General features: G+C 39.7%; 2 protein-coding genes across 2 annotated transcripts; one reads left to right on the top strand and one right to left on the bottom strand.

The window, feature by feature from the left end:
• Positions 1-829: 829 nt before the first annotated feature.
• Positions 830-3,253, bottom strand: LOC139402769 (gastrula zinc finger protein XlCGF7.1-like). The gene is made up of 2 exons (XM_071146692.1): positions 2,847-3,253; positions 830-2,043 (listed from the first exon to the last, which is right to left on the bottom strand). Exons 1-2 carry the CDS (start codon positions 3,112-3,114, stop codon positions 1,520-1,522), a joined length of 792 nt encoding a protein of 263 aa, XP_071002793.1. The 5' UTR covers positions 3,115-3,253; the 3' UTR covers positions 830-1,519.
• A 2,376-nt stretch (positions 3,254-5,629) lies between these two features.
• LOC139402779 (zinc finger protein ZFP2-like) lies at positions 5,630-7,743 on the top strand (the record flags this gene model as incomplete). The annotated part of the gene is made up of 2 exons (XM_071146698.1): positions 5,630-5,666; positions 7,142-7,743. Coding segments are annotated over exons 1-2 (639 nt in total), but the record flags the coding sequence as incomplete, so codon positions are not given.
• Between the last annotated feature and the right edge of the window lie 10,783 nt (positions 7,744-18,526).

Genomic DNA, 18,526 nt, shown 5'->3' on the forward strand with positions numbered 1-18,526 from the left:
GTGCATCCTGTTTCCATTGATCATCCTTGAGATGTTTCTACAACTTGATTGGAGTCCACCTGTGGTAAATTCAATAAATTAGACATGGTTTGGAAAGGCACACACCTGTCTATATAAGGTCCCACAGTTTACAGTGCATGTCAGAGCAAAAACCAAGCCATGAGGTCAAAGGAATTGTCCGTAGAGATCTGAGACAGGATTGTGTCGAGGCATAGATCTGGGGAAAGGTACCAAAAATGTCTGCAGCATTGACGGTCCCCATGAACACAATGGCCGCCGTCATTCTTAAATGGAAGAAGTTTGGAACCACCAATACTCTTTCTAGAGCTGGCCGCCCGGCCAAACTGAGACATCGGGGGAGAAGGGCCTTGGTCAAGGAGGTGAACAAGAACCCGATGTTCACTCTGACAGAAATCCAGATTTCCTCTGTGGAGACGGGAGAACCTTCCAGAAGGACAACCATCTCTGCAGCACTCCACCAATCAGGCCTTAATGTAGCAATGATTAAATTGTCAACATTTATTTCAATGGACAATTCTGTGAACTGTTCTGTGAAATGTGTTGGCTAGAGATGACTTGCTGGAGCTTGCAGGGATTTGTAGGCATGTTGTCTACTTTGATGCTAATTAGCATTTTCAAATCTGAGAGTAAAGAGAGACAAATATATTGATACAAGTATTTGTATTTATTATGGATCCCCATTAGTTCCTGCCAAGACAGCAGCTACTCTTCCTGGGGTTTATTGTGGATCCCCATTAGTTCCTGCCAAGGCAGCAGCTACTCTTCCTGGGGTTTATTATGGATCCCCATTAGTTCCTGCCAAGGCAGCAGCTACTCTTCCTGGGGTTTATTATGGATCCCCATTAGTTCCTGCCAAGGCAGCAGCTACTCTTCCTGGGGGTTTATTATGGATCCCCATTAGTTCCTGCCAAGGCAGCAGCTACTCTTCCTGGGGGTTTATTATGGATCCCCATTAGTTCCTGCCAAGGCAGCAGCTACTCTTCCTGGGGTTTAATATGGATCCCCATTAGTTCCTGCCAAGGCAGTAGCTACTCTTCCTGGAATCCAGCTAAAATAAAGGCAGTTATACCATTTTAAAAACATGACAATAAATTGACAACACACTGTGTCCTCAGTCACCTTGTCCCAGAGAGGTTTACATGGTTATCAAAACATCACACCAGGGTGAGTCTAAACAAAACACAGCCCTGTGGGGAAAATGAATGGAACCATCTCCCTGTTTGACCTCTAGTTGTTATGGATATTATGACTCTACAGAGACACACAGTGGACGTGTCAAAATATGTTCCATTGATAAATCACACTTTATTTAACCTCAATGTCATCTTGTGTTTACATGGCATTGTAGATTTTAGCTGTATATAGTATGTATTTTGGATGTTTTCAGTGTGTTTTTAACCCTTTCAGACAATGGATTAATCACAATTAAAAATAGTGCACTAACATTACACAAAGTGAACTCAAGTCTGACAGCCCAAACAAACACACACAATCTCAGTCAAAAACACAAGTCAGAACACAGCCTCTCGATTCTCTCATGTGTTTTCAGGTTTTCTGACTGGGAAAATGTCTTTCCACAATGAGAGCAGTGGTATGTCTTCTCCTCCTGTGTATTTGTATGTATTCTTTCATGCTCTTTCAGGTACCTTAACCGGGTAAATCTCTCTCCACACTGGGAGCAGCGGTACATCTTCTTACCTGTGTGTGTCCTCTCATGCTTGTTCAGGTTTCCTACCTGGCCAAAACTCTTTCCACAATGGGAACATTTGAAAAGCTTTTCCCCTGTGTGTCCCCTCTCATGCGTTTGCAGGCTCCCTAACTGGGTAAACGTCATTCCACATTGGGAACAGTGGTAAGGCTTCTCTCCAGTGTGTATTCTCTTATGTGTTCTCAGGCTCCCTAACTGAGTAAAACTCTTTCCACACTGGGAGCAGTGATGTCGTCCTGCTGGTTTGGACGTCTCGGGGTCTGGTTTCCCTGAAGGACTCTTCCTGCTGTCAGAAGGAGAGTCTGGTCTCTCTCCTGTCAAAGACAAACAGATGATTTAATTAAACAGAGACCTGAATGAAACCTCCACATGATAAAACTTCCTATGACGTTTAATCTAGACTAGATCCCTCAATCACCTGAAGTCAGTTTTCACAAGTGTTATTAAAGCCACTACAAAATGCAGGTCTCTGTGTGGTTCTTAGTCAGAGAGGCCTATAGAATGGTCTAGAATGTCATTGTATGTTGTAGCGTTTACACCAGTCCAGCCTACGCTTGACACTCTAGCAATGATAAAGTACTTTATGATAACACGAAAATTAAATAAACGATTTGGTATCATTTTTATTATGGAAGATTGAATAAGTGTGCTTCAAACGGTTTGCTTGTAATGATTTGTAGCCATGGTCTCGACTAGCTGTGCATGAGAGTCCATTCAACTCAGTTTCCCTACCTGAAAAAACGCCATTCCGTAAAGTATATTCGCGCACGCAAATTCAGGAAGAAACCGAAGAGCAGATGGCCTGACCACGTTTTGCGACTGTCGGCTCACTTGACCGCAGTCAACGACGGGCTGGAAATCGCCTCCAGTTTAGTACAGTGGAATTGCAGTATTGAATGAAGGCAAGTCCATTCCGTGAGACATTTAAGTTGTGATTTTAGGTGCAAATCCATTGTTAACGTTTTGTTGTTGGCCAGCTTCTTGATGGTATTCTCATCTTACAGTGTAGCTTTATCAATTCCTACATTAAAAAACGGCATTTAAGATCAGAACTCGAGTAGAATGCCGTTTTAAAACCACGTATCAGTTCAACAACTATTTTCAAGACAGGACTTACTGGTGTTACTCAGATCTTCTGTCTCCTTCTCTTCTTCCCTCTCCTCCTCCTTCAATATGACAGTTATCTCTCCTTCATTCACTCCAAAAAAAGTATAATCGTTTTCTTCCTCTTCTTTCTGTGTAACAGCCTCACCCTCTACTTCTTCGTTTACTGTGACATCCTCCTCTTCATTCTCCTCTTTCACGACAACGTTCAGCCAAATACCTTCTTTCTCCTTCCAGCAGACCTCTTTTTTAGCAGGAGGGCAGCAGCTTGCTGAGCTCATGGTCGGGGATGTTAGCCAGCTAACCTAGATAGTTAGCGACTAGCCTAGTGATAGGCTCATTTATCAAGCCAGCTACCGTTACCTGACTAAACGGAAATATGACATGAAATGGGGAAACTAGTTAAAAGACAGAATTATGTTCCAAATACAGAAGTGAATATAGACCGAAGCAGTCTGAACAGCTTGAACGTTTCCGCTAGGAAGCTACCGAGGTGGCTGACTAGATGTTGTTGAAGAAGCGTCCCGTCCACTACATTATACGTCACTCTGATAGCATCGCCTGAAAAACGCATATCGCCATCTGTTGACTGGAGTGGTTAACGCAGATAAATGTTTATTTTATTTCCAGACAAAAAGTGCATTTTTACATTTCTTTCATTAAATAATAATATAATAGTCAGACAACTGCAGATGTGTAATAAGTATGAATTTAAAACCTACTTCTACATTCTACCAACCCAACAGATGTTTCTACTACAGTGAATATTAACCAATGAGGTGGGTCTTTCCACATTCTACCAACCCAACAGATGTTTCTACTTCAGGGAATATTAACCAATGAGGTGGGTCTTTCCACATTCTACCAACCCAACAGATGTTTCTACTACAGGGAATATTAACCAATGAGGTGGGTCTTTCTACATTCTACCAACCCAACAGATGTTTCTACAATGAACACTTTCAGGTTAATTGAAGTTAAATTCCCAAAAAGCCTAAACAGGTTTGGTCATTATCAGGTATTGGAGCGTTGAAAGACGATGCACAACAACGGTTTCTTCCACGAAACCACGACAACAATAACCACCGCGGTCAAAATAACTGCAAAGTTATTCTCCATCGAAATGACTACCGCTACAATCGACCTGTTCGCAACACATGGGTATTGGATCTAACCTCATTGATCTGTCAGTAAGCTATGTTTACATGGGCACTGGATCTAGCCTCATTGATCTATCAGTAAGCTATGTTTACATGGGTATTGGATCTGACCTCATTGATCTATCAGTAAGCTATGTTTACATGGGTATTGGATCTGACCTCATTGATCTATCAGTAAGCTATGTTTACATGGGTATTGGATCTAACCTCATTGATCTATCAGTAAGCTATGTTTACATGGGTATTGGATCTGACCTCATTGATCTATCAGTAAGCTATGTTTACATGGGTATTGGATCTAACCTCATTGATCTGTCAGTAAGCTATGTTTACATGGGTATTGGGATCTGACCTCATTGATCTGTCAGTAAGCTATGTTTACATGGGTATTGGATCTGACCTCATTGATCTGCCAGTAAGCTATGTTTAGATGGGTATTGGGATCTCAGCTATAGTCTAATCCATCAATGGAGTCCTACCAGCTAGCAGTGTAACGAACCTTGTAGGAAAGTACTACGTGGCTCTGGTGGAAGATCAGACCTCACCACCATTTGACTGATGTTGGGGGCGTGTCTGAAGACTCTCCGTGGGATTCTTTAAAACCTCTTAATTAAAGAGGCTGCGAATTTTTGCAGCTTTTTGTTAAAAATCGCGCAAAATGTCAACGTCCTGCTACTCATGCCAGGAATATAGTATATGCATATAATTAGTATGTGTGGATAGAAAACACTCTGAAGTCTCTAAAACTGGTTAAATCATGTCTGTGACTATAACAGAATGTGTGTAGGAGGCAAAATCCCAAGGAAAACTGTTATATAAATATCCCTCCGCCAGTCTCTGTATTGTCTATGGCAAGGGAAAATAGATAGCGTCCAGTTTACAATGCCTACAGCTTCCACATGATGTCGCCAGTACTGGCGATTGAGTTGAAGTTTATCCTTGGTGAAATGAGGAATAGGCACTTCCTGTCTTTGGGTACAATTGTGGCTGGTATTGGAGCGGCCATCACAAAGCCCTGACCTCAATCGTATAGAACATTAGTGGGCAGAACTGAAAAAGCGTGTGCGAGCAAGGAGGCCTACAAACCTGACTCAGTTACACCAGCTCTGTCAGGAGGAATGGGCCAAAATGCACCCAACTTATTGTGGGAAGCTTGGGGAAGGCTACCCGAAACGTTTGACCCAAGTTAAACAATTTAAAGGCAATGCTACCAAATACTAATTGAGTTTATGTAAACTTCTGACCCACTGGGAATGTGATGAAATTAAAGCTGAAATAAATAACTCTCTCTACCATTATTCTGACATTTCACATTCTTAAAATAAAGTGGTGATCCTAACTGACCTAAGACAGGGAATTTTTTACTAGGATTAAATGGCAGGAATTGTGATGAGATTAAATGTATTTGGCTAAGGTGTATGTAAACTTTGGACTTCAACTGTAGGTACCGTTACTGTGTTAAAAACAGAGGCAGTTGTGGGACTGATGTGTGTGGTGTTAAAGGGGAAATCTGACATTTGTTTCTAAACATTGGAGTAAAAAAATAATGACAGCTTTGTAATTGTTTCAACTCCAGATTGGTTGTTTGTTGTGTGGCTTTTTTAAAGGGGCAACCTGCGTTTTAAACAGAAACAAAATGGCAGCCCAGAGACCTGAGCTGTGTTGGAATACTCGTACTAACTGTACTATTTGTGACGTACATTGAGTTTGTAGTTTGCTTATTGGTCGTAGTATGATATAGTTGGTTTAGCCAAAAGTTCCCTGGTATGCAAGCATTTCTAAACTTTTATTCACTTTTATGGGGTATTGTGATGTCATTATGGGGTATTGTGATGTCATTATGGGGTATTGTGATGTCATTATGGGGTATTGTCTGAAGATAGATAATTTAAAAAAATGTAATCCATTTTAGAATAGTAGCCAAAGAACATTTTACTGGTTGAAGTCGTTTTTAAATATAAAGTAGTACATTTTCGACAAAAACATAAACATTATATTAATCAGGACATTCAAATGAACCTTACAATTATAATCCAAAGTAGTGTGAAATGCACTCATAAGCAACCTGGAAATGGAGGCTATATCTGCTGTCAGCCTATGAGAAGTCCCCTGAGTTTTCCCCCACGGTGGTGAACTAGTGAATAGACACAGAGATTAATGTGAGGTTCCTTGAGTAGCATTCTGCATTAGAAGGGAGGGGGTTCTGCATTAGAAGGGAGGGGTTCTGCGTTAGAAGGGAGGGGTTTCTGCATTAGAAGGGAGGGGTTTCTGCATTAGAAGGGAGGGGTTTCTGCATTAGAAGGGAGGGGTTTCTGCATTAGAAGGGAGTTGTTTCTGCATTAGAAGGGAGGGGTTTCTGCATTAGAAGGGAGGGGTTTCTGCATTAGAAGGGAGGGGTTTCTGCATTAGAAGGGAGGGGTTTGTGCATTAGAAGGGAGGGGTTTCTGCATTAGAAGGGAGGGGTTTCTGCATTAGAAGGGAGGGGTTTCTGCATTAGAAGGGAGGGGTTTCTGCATTAGAAGGGAGGGGTTTGTGCATTAGAAGGGAGGGGTTTCTGCATTAGAAGGGAGGGGTTTCTGCATTAGAAGGGAGGGGTTTCTGCATTAGAAGGGAGTGGTTTCTGCATTAGAAGGGAGGGGTTTCTGCATTAGAAGGGAGGTGTTTCTGCAACCAAATTGCATGTGCATCGCCCTTGTTGCAATTTTAGCAAACACAGAAAGGGGCCTATATAGAAGACCAAAAGTCATCTGGCACACTGCTTAGGATGTCAACCACTTTTACTTTTTTCTAGCCTAAAATCATTGATGTTACTACTAATGTGAAAAAAAGACTAAATATGACTTGTTGCTCACTTGACTGTCTCAAGACGATTGTCAAATAATTTTAACATTCATTACAGACGTCAATTGTTGTACAAAGTCATGGCTACGCTGTTGGCATCACCTTTTACAGTGGATTTCTGCTGTTGTGGGCCTTTAACCATCTGTCTGACTTGTTGTTTACACAGGAGAGAGATGTGACTACTAAGTTGACGAGGCAGAGAAGAGTCTCTCCAGATCACATCACCTCAAGAAACAGCAGCAGAGACCCACAGGGAATAAATATCATTGCTTCTCAGACTGTGGGAAAGGTTGCAAATCTTCATCAGAACTTAAAATACACCAGCGAGTACACACAGGAGAGAAATCTCACAACTGTTTTGATTGTGGAAAGAGTTACTTAAGATCAGAATCACTAAAAGTACACATGAGAATTCATACTGGAGAGAAACCTTATACCTGTGATCAATGTGGGAAGAGTTTTACTCAGTCAAGCTTCCTGAAAACTCACCAGAGAATACACACTGGAGAGAAACCTTATAGCTGTGATCAATGTGGGAAGAGTTTTACTCAGTCAAGCTGCCTGAAAACTCACCAGAGAATACACACTGGAGAGAAACCTTATAGCTGTGATCAATGTGGGAAACATTTTACTCACTCAAGCTGCCTGATGGTACATCTGAGAGCACACAAGGGAGAGAAACCTTACCACTGCTCTGACTGCGGAAAGAGTTTTGTTAGTTCAACAGATTTAAAATCACACCAGAAAATACACACAGTAGAGAAACCTTATAACCGTACTCAATGTGGGAAGAGGTTAAAACACTCAAACTGGCTGATAGTACATCTGAGAGGACACACAGGAGAGAAACCTTATAGCTGTGATCAATGTTACAAGAGATACTCTGATAAAAGATCTCTGATCAAACATCAGAAAATACATTAATGATGGAGTTGTTTCATGATATCAATGAATTAATGTCACAATGTAAAATGTTTAAACATTGTAGTAGCAGTATTTTAATGATGTCACAATGTAGAATGTTTTAACATTGTAGTAGGGGTATTTTAATGATGTCACAATGTAGAATGTTTTAACATTGTAGAAGGAGTATTTTAATGATGTCACAATGTAGAATGTTTAAACATTGTAGAAGGAGTATTTTAATGATGTCACAATGTTGAATGTTTAAACATTGTAGAAGGAGTATTTTAATGATGTCACAATGTAGAATGTTTAAACATTGTAGTAGGAGTATTTTAATGATGTCACAATGTAGAATGTTTTAACATTGTAGTAGGAGTATTTTAATGATGTCACAATGTAGAATGTTTTAACATTGTAGTGGGAGTATTTTAATGATGTCACAATGTAGAATGTTTTAACATTGTAGAAGGAGTATTTTAATGATGTCACAATGTAGAATGTTTTAACATTGTAGTAGGAGTATTTTAATGATGTCACAATGTAGAATGTTTTCACATTGTAGAAGGAGTATTTTAATGATGTCACAATGTAGAATGTTTTAACATTGTAGAAGGAGTATTTTTATGATGTCACAATGTAGAATGTTTTAACATTGTAGTAGGAGTATTTTAATGATGTCACAATGTAGAATGTTTTAACATTGTAGTAGGAATACAAAGGATTTTAATTTGTTAAAAGTCCATATTGATACAGAAACACTAAACCAGGATTTAGATGTATTATGAACAAGTTGATTGACAAAGTCATGAAAAATGGAATAAACCACATTTTGGCTGTGATAAAAGATATGCCTCTTGGTATAGAATTTTGGAATGTTTGTTTGTGTATAAAGTATTTGGAAACAAGAATAAAAAACTGCACAATCATTTCAATGGTCTTGTTGTCATTGCAATAGTAACATATTATATCCTCCATGTTAAACATGGGCAGTGTTCATAATGGTAACATATTATATCCTCCATGTAGAACATGGGCAGTGTTCATAATAGTAACATATTATATCCTCCATGTAAAACATGGGCAGTGTTCATAATAGTAACATATTATATCCTCCATGTAGAACATGGGCAGTGTTCATAATAGTAACATATTATATCCTCCATGTTAAACATGGGCAGTGTTCATAATGGTAACATATTATATCCTCCATGTAGAACATGGGCAGTGTTCATAATAGTAACATATTATATCCTCCATGTAAAACATGGGCAGTGTTCATAATAGTAACATATTATATCCTCCATGTAGAACATGGGCAGTGTTCATAATAGTAACATATTATATCCTCCATGTTAAACATGGGCAGTGTTCATAATGGTAACATATTATATCCTCCATGTAGAACATGGGCAGTGTTCATAATAGTAACATATTATATCCTCCATGTTAAACATGGGCAGTGTTCATAATGGTAACATATTATATCCTCCATGTTAAACATGGGCAGTGTTCATAATGGTAACATATTATATCCTCCATGTAGAACATGGGCAGTGTGCATAATGGTAACATATTATATCCTCCATGTAAAACATGGGCAGTGTTCATAATGGTAACATATTATATCCTCCATGTAGAACATGGGCAGTGTTCATAATGGTAACATATTATATCCTCCATGTAGAACATGGGCAGTGTTCATAATGGTAACATATTATATCCTCCATGTAGAACATGGGCAGTGTTCATAATGGTAACATATTATATCCTCCATGTAAAACATGGACAGTGTTCATAATGGTAACATATTATATCCTCCATGTAGAACATGGGCAGTGTTCATAATGGTAACATATTATATCCTCCATGTTAAACATGGGCAGTGTTCATAATAGTAACATATTATATCCTCCATGTAGAACATGGGCAGTGTTCATAATAGTAACATATTATATCCTCCATGTAGAACATGGGCAGTGTTCATAATAGTAACATATTATATCCTCCATGTAGAACATGGGCAGTGTTCATAATGGTAACATATTATATCCTCCATGTAAAACATGGGCAGTGTTCATAATGGTAACATATTATATCCTCCATGTAGAACATGGGCAGTGTTCATAATGGTAACATATTATATCCTTCATGTAGAACATGGGCAGTGTTCATAATGGTAACATATTATATCCTCCATGTTAAACATGGACAGTGTTCATAATGGTAACATATTATATCCTTCATGTTAAACATGGGCAGTGTTCATAATGGTAACATATTATATCCTCCATGTTAAACATGGGCAGTGTTCATAATGGTAACATATTATATCCTCCATGTAGAACATGGGCAGTGTTCATAATAGTAACATATTATATCCTCCATGTTAAACATGGGCAGTGTTCATAATGGTAACATATTATATCCTCCATGTTAAACATGGGCAGTGTTCATAATGGTAAATAAGTATCTTGCAAGGTTTTCACAAAATTCAGACACAAATTTACATCAAAGAACAGGGACAGATTCTCACCTTTTTCTCAGAAAACACAGAAATCATCAACAGCCACACAGTTGAAAAGTCCCACACCACACCTTACCATCCAATGGGTAACGGCCAAGCAGAACGTCTGAATCGCACACTGGGTGGGCGAGACTACTGGGTTTCCACCCTTCTTCTTGATGTTCGGACGTACCTCTAGGCTGCCGGTAGATGTTATGTTTGAAAGTGTGCTGTTGGATGGGGACACAGTAGATGTGGATAAGTAGGTCCAGTCTCTGGATGGGGACACAGTAGATGTGGATAAGTAGATCCAGTCTCTGGATGGGGACACAGTAGATGTGGATAAGTAGGTCCAGTCTCTGGATGGGGACACAGTAGATGTGGATAAGTAGGTCCAGTCTCTGGATGGGGACACAGTAGATGTGGATAAGTAGGTCCAGTCTCTGGGTGAATTAAATACCATATTGAATCAGTATTGATCAAACATCTTTTCAACCAGTTGATCTTGAAAGTGTTATTTATGTCACAAAGTCCAACACTTCCAGACCTCCTTCAGCTCATTTATTAGAGGACTGACTCTTTTAGTTTGTGAGATTTATTTTTCCAGATGAAGTCAAGAAAGGTCTTGTTGATCTCTTTACAAGTAGCAGGATTTACACATAAAGATAATGAGGGGTACACAAAACCAGACAGTCCCTCTGCCTTGGACAGAAGTTCTCTCCCAAGTATAGAAAGATCTCTTTGTAGACAATTATTACATATATTTTGGGTTTTCTTAATTTTAGGAGAGAAATTCATGTGTTGTCTGACTAAGTGTTTTTTTGACAGATGTATTCCTAAATATTTAACACAGTCCTTTTACAGGAATATTTTCTATTTCTTTATCATCAGAGTCAAATAAACATAAGATTCCTGTACTATATAAACACTGCTAATCCAACAATAGTGCTAGATGTCTGTACTATATAAACACTGCTAATACAGCAATAGTGCTAGGTGTCTGTACTACATAAACACTGCTAATACAACAATAGTGTAGGTGTTTGTACTATATAAACACTGTTAATACAACAATAGTGTAGGTGTTTGTACTATATACACACTGTTAATCCAACAATAGTGCTAGGTGTCTGTACTATATAAACACTGCTAATCCAACAATAGTGCCAGGTGTCTGTAATATATAAACACTGTTAATCCAACAATAGTGCTAGGTGTCTGTACTATATAAACACTGCTAATCCAACAATAGTGCTAGGTGCCTGTACTATAGGTTCACACTTGAATTAAAATCTACATTTCTTAGATTCTTCCCAAAACTCAAATGTGGTCTCCTGATGTGGTTTAAGCATTGTTATATACTGTTATATACTCGTATTGTTTTTCTGTTTAAAAAAGTCTGAATTTGAGAACGAAAACCTGAAATAAAAATGAGATCAATTCTGAAACCTGTTTCTTCGTCAGTCTCTCTGTTTCAATAATAGTAAAACTATTATCCTACTGAACAGTACAGCTTGGGTTGGTCTACTATTATCCTACTGAACAGAACAGCTTGGGTTGGTCTACTATTATCCTACTGAACAGAACAGCTTGGGTTGGACTACTATTATCCTACTGAACAGTACAGCTTGGGTTGGTCTACTATTATCCTACTGAACAGTACAGCTTGGGTTGGTCTACTATTATCCTACTGAACAGTGCAGCTTGGGTTGGTCTACTATTATCCTACTGAACAGTACAGCTTGGGTTGGTCTACTATTATCCTACTGAACAGTACCACTTGGGTTGGTCTACTATTATCCTACTGAACAGTACAGCTTGGGTTGGTCTACTATTATCCTACTGAACAGTACAGCTTGGGTTGGTCTACTATTATCCTACTGAACAGTACCACTTGGGTTGGTCTACTATTATCCTACTGAACAGTACAGCTTGGGTTGGTCTACTATTATCCTACTGAACAGTACCACTTGGGTTGGTCTACTATTATCCTACTGAACAGTACAGCTTGGGTTGGTCTACTATTATCCTACTGAACAGTACCACTTGGGTTGGCCTACTATTATCCTACTGAACAGTACCACTTGGGTTGGTCTACTATTATCCTACTGAACAGTACAGCTTGGGTTGGTCTACTATTATCCTACTGAACAGTACCACTTGGGTTGGTCTACTATTATCCTACTGAACAGTACAGCTTGGGTTGGTCTACTATTATCCTACTGAACAGTACAGCTTGGGTTGGTCTACTATTATCCTACTGAACAGTACCACTTGGGTTGGTCTACTATTATCCTACTGAACAGTACCACTTGGGTTGGTCTACTATTATCCTACTGACCAGTACCACTTGGGTTGGTCTACTATTATCCTACTGAACAGTACAGCTTGGGTTGGTCTACTATTATCCTACTGAACAGTACCACTTGGGTTGGTCTACTATTATCCTACTGAACAGTACAGCTTGGGTTGGTCTACTATTATCCTACTGAACAGTACCACTTGGGTTGGTCTACTATTATCCTACTGAACAGTACCACTTGGGTTGGTCTACTATTATCCTACTGAACAGTACCACTTGGGTTGGTGTACTATTATCCTACTGAACAGTACAGCTTGGGTTGGTCTACTATTATCCTACTGAACAGTACCACTTGGGTTGGTCTACTATTATCCTACTGAACAGTACCACTTGGGTTGGTCTACTATTATCCTACTGAACAGTACCACTTGGGTTGGTCTACTATTATCCTACTGAACAGTACCACTTGGGTTGGTCTACTATTATCCTACTGAACAGTACCACTTGGGTTGGTCTACTATTATCCTACTGAACAGTACAGCTTGGGTTGGTCTACTATTATCCTACTGAACAGTACAGCTTGGGTTGGTCTACTATTATCCTACTGAACAGTACAGCTTGGGTTGGTCTACTATTATCCTACTGAACAGTACAACTTGGGTTGGCCTGTAACAAGCAATTAAAGAGTAAAAAGTAATTAAAGAGCAACAGTAAAATAACAACAGCAGGACTATATACAGGTCAGTACCTGGCTCTCCAGAGAAGACAGGCTATGTGCACACAACCCACAACATGAGGTGGAAACTGAGATGCACTTCCTATCCTCCTGCCAAATGTATGACCAGTTAATTCATACTGTATGTTGTAGTCTGACCAAGAGGGGAATCACACAGACTGATCTCTGTTAATTCATACTGTATGTTGTAGTCTGTATAATAATTAAATCACACCAGACTGATCTCAGTTAATTCATACTGTAGGTTGTAGTCTGTCCATGAGGGGAATCACACAGACTGATCTCAGTTAATTCATACTGTATGTTGTAGTCTGTATAATAATTAAATCACACCAGACTGATCTCAGTTAATTCATACTGTAGGTTGTAGTCTGTCCATGAGGGGAATCACACAGACTGATCTCAGTTAATTCATACTGTATGTTGTAGTCTGTCCAAGAGGGGAATCACACAGACTGATCTCAGTTAATTCATACTGTATGTTGTAGTCTGTCCAAGAGGGGAATCACACAGACTGATCTCAGTTAATTCATACTGTATGTTGTAGTCTGTCTAATAATTAAATCACACAAGACTGACAGCCTGTAATTTTATTAAAAACATTCAGTTGATTACATGGCAGTTTAGAGAGCAACATCAAAACAATAATCTACATCATAATCAATATCATAACATTTATAATCAATAACATCATTATCTATATACTACTAACAACATAACACTAATCTACATCATAATCAATATCATAACATTTATAATCAATAACATCATTATCTCTATACTACTAACAACATAACACTAATCTACATCATAATAAATATCATAACATTTATAATCAATAACATTATCTATATACTACTAACATCATAACACTAATCTACATCATAATCAATATCATAACATTTATAATCAATAACATCATTATCTCTATACTACTAACAACATAACACTAATCTACATCATAATTAATATCATAACATTTATAATCAACAACATCATGAGAGGTAAACAACAACAAACCCATTTATTAAAAAATGTTTAAAAATACAAAGAATGAACAGATGATTATAATAATACCTGGACTAATAATGGAAACACTTCAAGATAAAGAATCTAAGAGACACTAAATAAGATAAAGAATCTAAGAGACACTAAATAAGATAAAGAATCTAAGAGACACTAAATAAGATAAAGAATATAAGAGACACTAAATAAGATAAAGAATCTAAGAGACACTAAATAAGATAAAGAATCTAAGAGACACTAAATAAGATAAAGAATCTAAGAGACAATAAATAAGATAAAGAATCTTAAGAGACACCAAATAAGATAAAGAATCTAAGAGACACTAAATAAGATAAAGAATCTAAGAGACACTAAATAAGATAAAGAATCTAAGAGACACTAAATAAGATAAAGAATCTAAGAGACACTAAATACGATAAAGAATCTAAGAGACACTAAATAAGATAAAGAATCTAAGAGACACTAAATAACATAAAGAATCTAAGAGACACTAAATAAGATAAAGAATCTAAGAGACACTAAATAAGATAAAGAATCTAAGAGACACTAAATAAGATAAAGAATCTAAGAGACACTAAATAAGGTAAAGAATCTAAGAGACACTAAATAAGATAAAGAATCTAAGAGACACTAAATAAGATAAAGACAAAAGCAAAAAGCAAACATTATCTCTAAAGACATGAAGACAAAGTCAATACATTCTGGACACAAAACAGACGTAATTGAGTTACTCTCTTAAAATAATTAAAACCCATGTTACCCCAAACCCCCATGATACCCAAACCCCCATGATACCCAAACCCCCATGATACCCAAACCCCCATGATACCCAAACCCCCATGATACCCAAACCCCCATGATACCCAAACCCCCATGTTACCCAGAACCCCATGATACCCAAACCCCCATGATACCCAAACCCCCATGATACCCAAACCCCCATGATATCCAAACCCCCATGATACCCAAACCCCCATGATACTCAAACCCCCATGTTACCCAGAACCCCATGATACCCAAACCCCCATGATACCCAAACCCCCATGATACCCAAACCCCCATGATACCCAAACCCCCATGATACCCAAAACACCATGATACCCAAACCCCCATGATACCCAAAACACCATGTTACCCAAACCCCATGTTACCCAAAACCTTTGTTTCCCAAAACCCCATGTTACCAAAACCCCATGTTACCCAGAACCCCATGTTACCCAAAACCCCATGTTACCCAAAACCCCATGTTACCCAAACCCCATGTTACCAAAACCCCATGTTACCCAGAACCCCATGTTACCCAAAACCCCATGTTACCCAAAACCCCATGTTACCAAAACCCCATGTTACCAAAACCCCATGTTACCCAAAACCCCATGTTACCAAAACCCATGTTACCCCAAACCCATGTTAACCAAAAACCCCATGTTACCCAAAACCCATGTTACCCCAAACCCATGTTAACCAAAAACCCCATGTTACCCAAAACCCATGTCACCCCAAACCCATGTTAACCAAAAACCCCATGTTACCCAAAACCCATGTTAACCAAAACCCCATGTTACCAAAACCCCATGTTACCCAAAACCCCATGTTACCCAAAACCCCATGTTACCCAAAACCCCATGTTACCCAAAACCCATGTTACCCAAAACCCCATGTTAACCAAAACCCCCATGTTACCCACAACCCCATGTTACCCAAAACCCCATGTTACCAAAAACCCCATGTTACCCAGAACCCCATGTTACCCAGAACCCCATGTTACCCAAAACCCCATGTTACCCCATGATACCAAAACCCCATGTTACCCAAAACCCCATGTTACCCAAAAATCCCATGTTTTTCTGCTGATTTGTCACCACATTTTAAACACCAGTCCACTGCTGACCATCGATGTAAAACACAAAACTGACCTAAGATCAGCATGTAGGGTCAGATTCATTCTACTCCTACTCCGTCCACTGGGCTGCTCTCTCCTCTCCCGGTCCAGCTTCAGCTCTGGAGCTCAGAGAGACCATCTCCATGGCATTGACGTAAAGATCCATGCTGCTCACCCTGTTCACTCTCTTCTGCCTCCTGGTGGGCTAGGGAGACACAGCACCAACAGTTAGACATTTACTCTCTAGTATCTCCATTCTCTCTCCTTCCCTCTACCCCTCACCCTCTAGTTTAAATGACTTGTAACTTCTGAGTAAATGTCTTTACCTTGTAGTACAGGTAGGAGGTGGTGATTGTTGTCAGTAGGATCAGCAGCACTACAACGTGTCTGATGATGAAGGCTGGCAGAGGAGAGGCTGCAAACAGAAACACCTTTGATGAGGGGACTGATCATCATCAGATAGATCTGTGGGAAATCTGTCAATGACAAAGTTATAAGTCTGGTTCATGTTCAGTTACCTGTGATGGTGAGGGAGAGGAGCTCACTCTCAGAGGAGAAGTTATGAGAGAAAACATAATTGTCATAAACACAGCTGTAGTTCCCTTGGTGGGAGTCATCTGCAGCAGGGAAGAGGAAGGCAGCAGAGTGATTGACAGCTGGATGGGTCTGGGTTCTGTTGGTGCCGGTGAACGTGAGGAGGAAGGAGCCTCCTGGGTACTGTGGCTGAGTGGAGCAGGTGATGGTGAAGTTGTAGCCCCTGAACATCTCGGGCCCCTGGTGGCCCCTGAAGACCCCTCCCATTGGGTCAGTCAGGAAGATATCAGGCTGGACCAGGAGATCTGTAACAATAAAAGAGAACAAGAAAAACCTCTTCAACTAGTTTCCTATAGATATGACAATAACATCAGCATGTAACAGTGCCAGCCACCCTCCCTCACAGGGCAACATGAGTAGTGGGCCTACAGTCACTGAGACAACATATGTTGATATCAGGCTTAAGCAGGACATCTGGAACAAGAGGAGAGAAAAAGAAAACGTAGCTCCTCAACTACTGTCCTCATTTAGATGTGACAATAACATGACATGTGACAGTGGTAGTGAGTAGAGACGTTCACTGAGATAACACTCACATACAAAAGCATTCTGGGATATTTAAGTTGTATTTGATTCCTACTTGACTGAGTGATCTATTTAGTAAAGCAGACTGACAAGTTAAACAGTCATCATTAGAGGTGCAGAGGAAGTTGTATGAATGAAGGAAATCAGTTGAATGTAATTATAATATGTTGTTATTACCTGAGCAGATCACTGTGAGTCCAGGAAGGAGATCATCCATTCTCCAACACTCCCTCAGTGAAGACTGAGACCTAGAACAGATAACTCCAATCCCTCTAGTGGTGTTTCCAGGTAGTGCTGAAACAGTGGAGCCACAACCCATCTGTCTACACACTACTGCAGCTACATTCCCCTGGTACCAGTCATCAGCTCCCACAGTCCTCCACTCTCCCTGGTCGTACCACTCCACTCCACCAGCACAGCGACTGCCTCCTCCCACCAGCCTCACATCATCAGGCTCTGAGAAAAGAAAAGAGAGAGACAGTAATCTTACTATTTTCTCACTAAAACACACCTATATTGTCTCTCATATTCTTCACTCCAGGTGAGAAACAATGTTGATTGAGTGACAAACTGTTTCTTACCTGAGCAGGTGAGTCCAACAGCATTACCAGGTAGGCAGGTGTTGTTCTCTCTGTCTGAGGTGTCACAGTCCAGGAGAAGGGACTCTTTGCCTTTACACTGGAACTCTTTATCCCAGGTCTGACCCTCACCTTCTCCATAGAGCCCCCCTTGTACAGCTGCAGGAGCCCCACAGCCAACATCCCTACAGACTACCTCTGCATCCTGCCGGTCAAAGTCAGCTTCACACACTGAGGCCCAGGACTGATTGGACTTCACCTCCACTCTCCCAGAGCAGAGACCAGCTCCATCCACAAGCCGCACAGACTCTGGAGAAAAAGAGTTGGTTGAACATTCAATCAGTTTTGTTGATGACACTGTCAAGGACTAAACACAAATATGTTGGATAAAAGATTGTAGTTTGGTATGTTTGATACTGTAAGAGGTAGAAATGAGTTCTTAGTCACTCAGGATCGGGTTGGGAATAATGCAGGTAGGAGACAGGAATAAGTTCACTTCACTTTATAGAAAATAAACAGCTGGACATCCATCAGGCAGATTCACTTCAGTACCATCTGATCTACAAGGTCTGATGCTGTATGTCAGGGTCAGGCTGGGCCAAGAGTAGAAAAGGTTACTGGTTATGATGACATCACTGGT

The sequence above is a fragment of the Oncorhynchus clarkii genome, unplaced genomic scaffold (assembly GCF_045791955.1).
Source record: "Oncorhynchus clarkii lewisi isolate Uvic-CL-2024 unplaced genomic scaffold, UVic_Ocla_1.0 unplaced_contig_1599_pilon_pilon, whole genome shotgun sequence".
NCBI classification, from domain to species: Eukaryota; Metazoa; Chordata; class Actinopteri; order Salmoniformes; family Salmonidae; genus Oncorhynchus; species Oncorhynchus clarkii.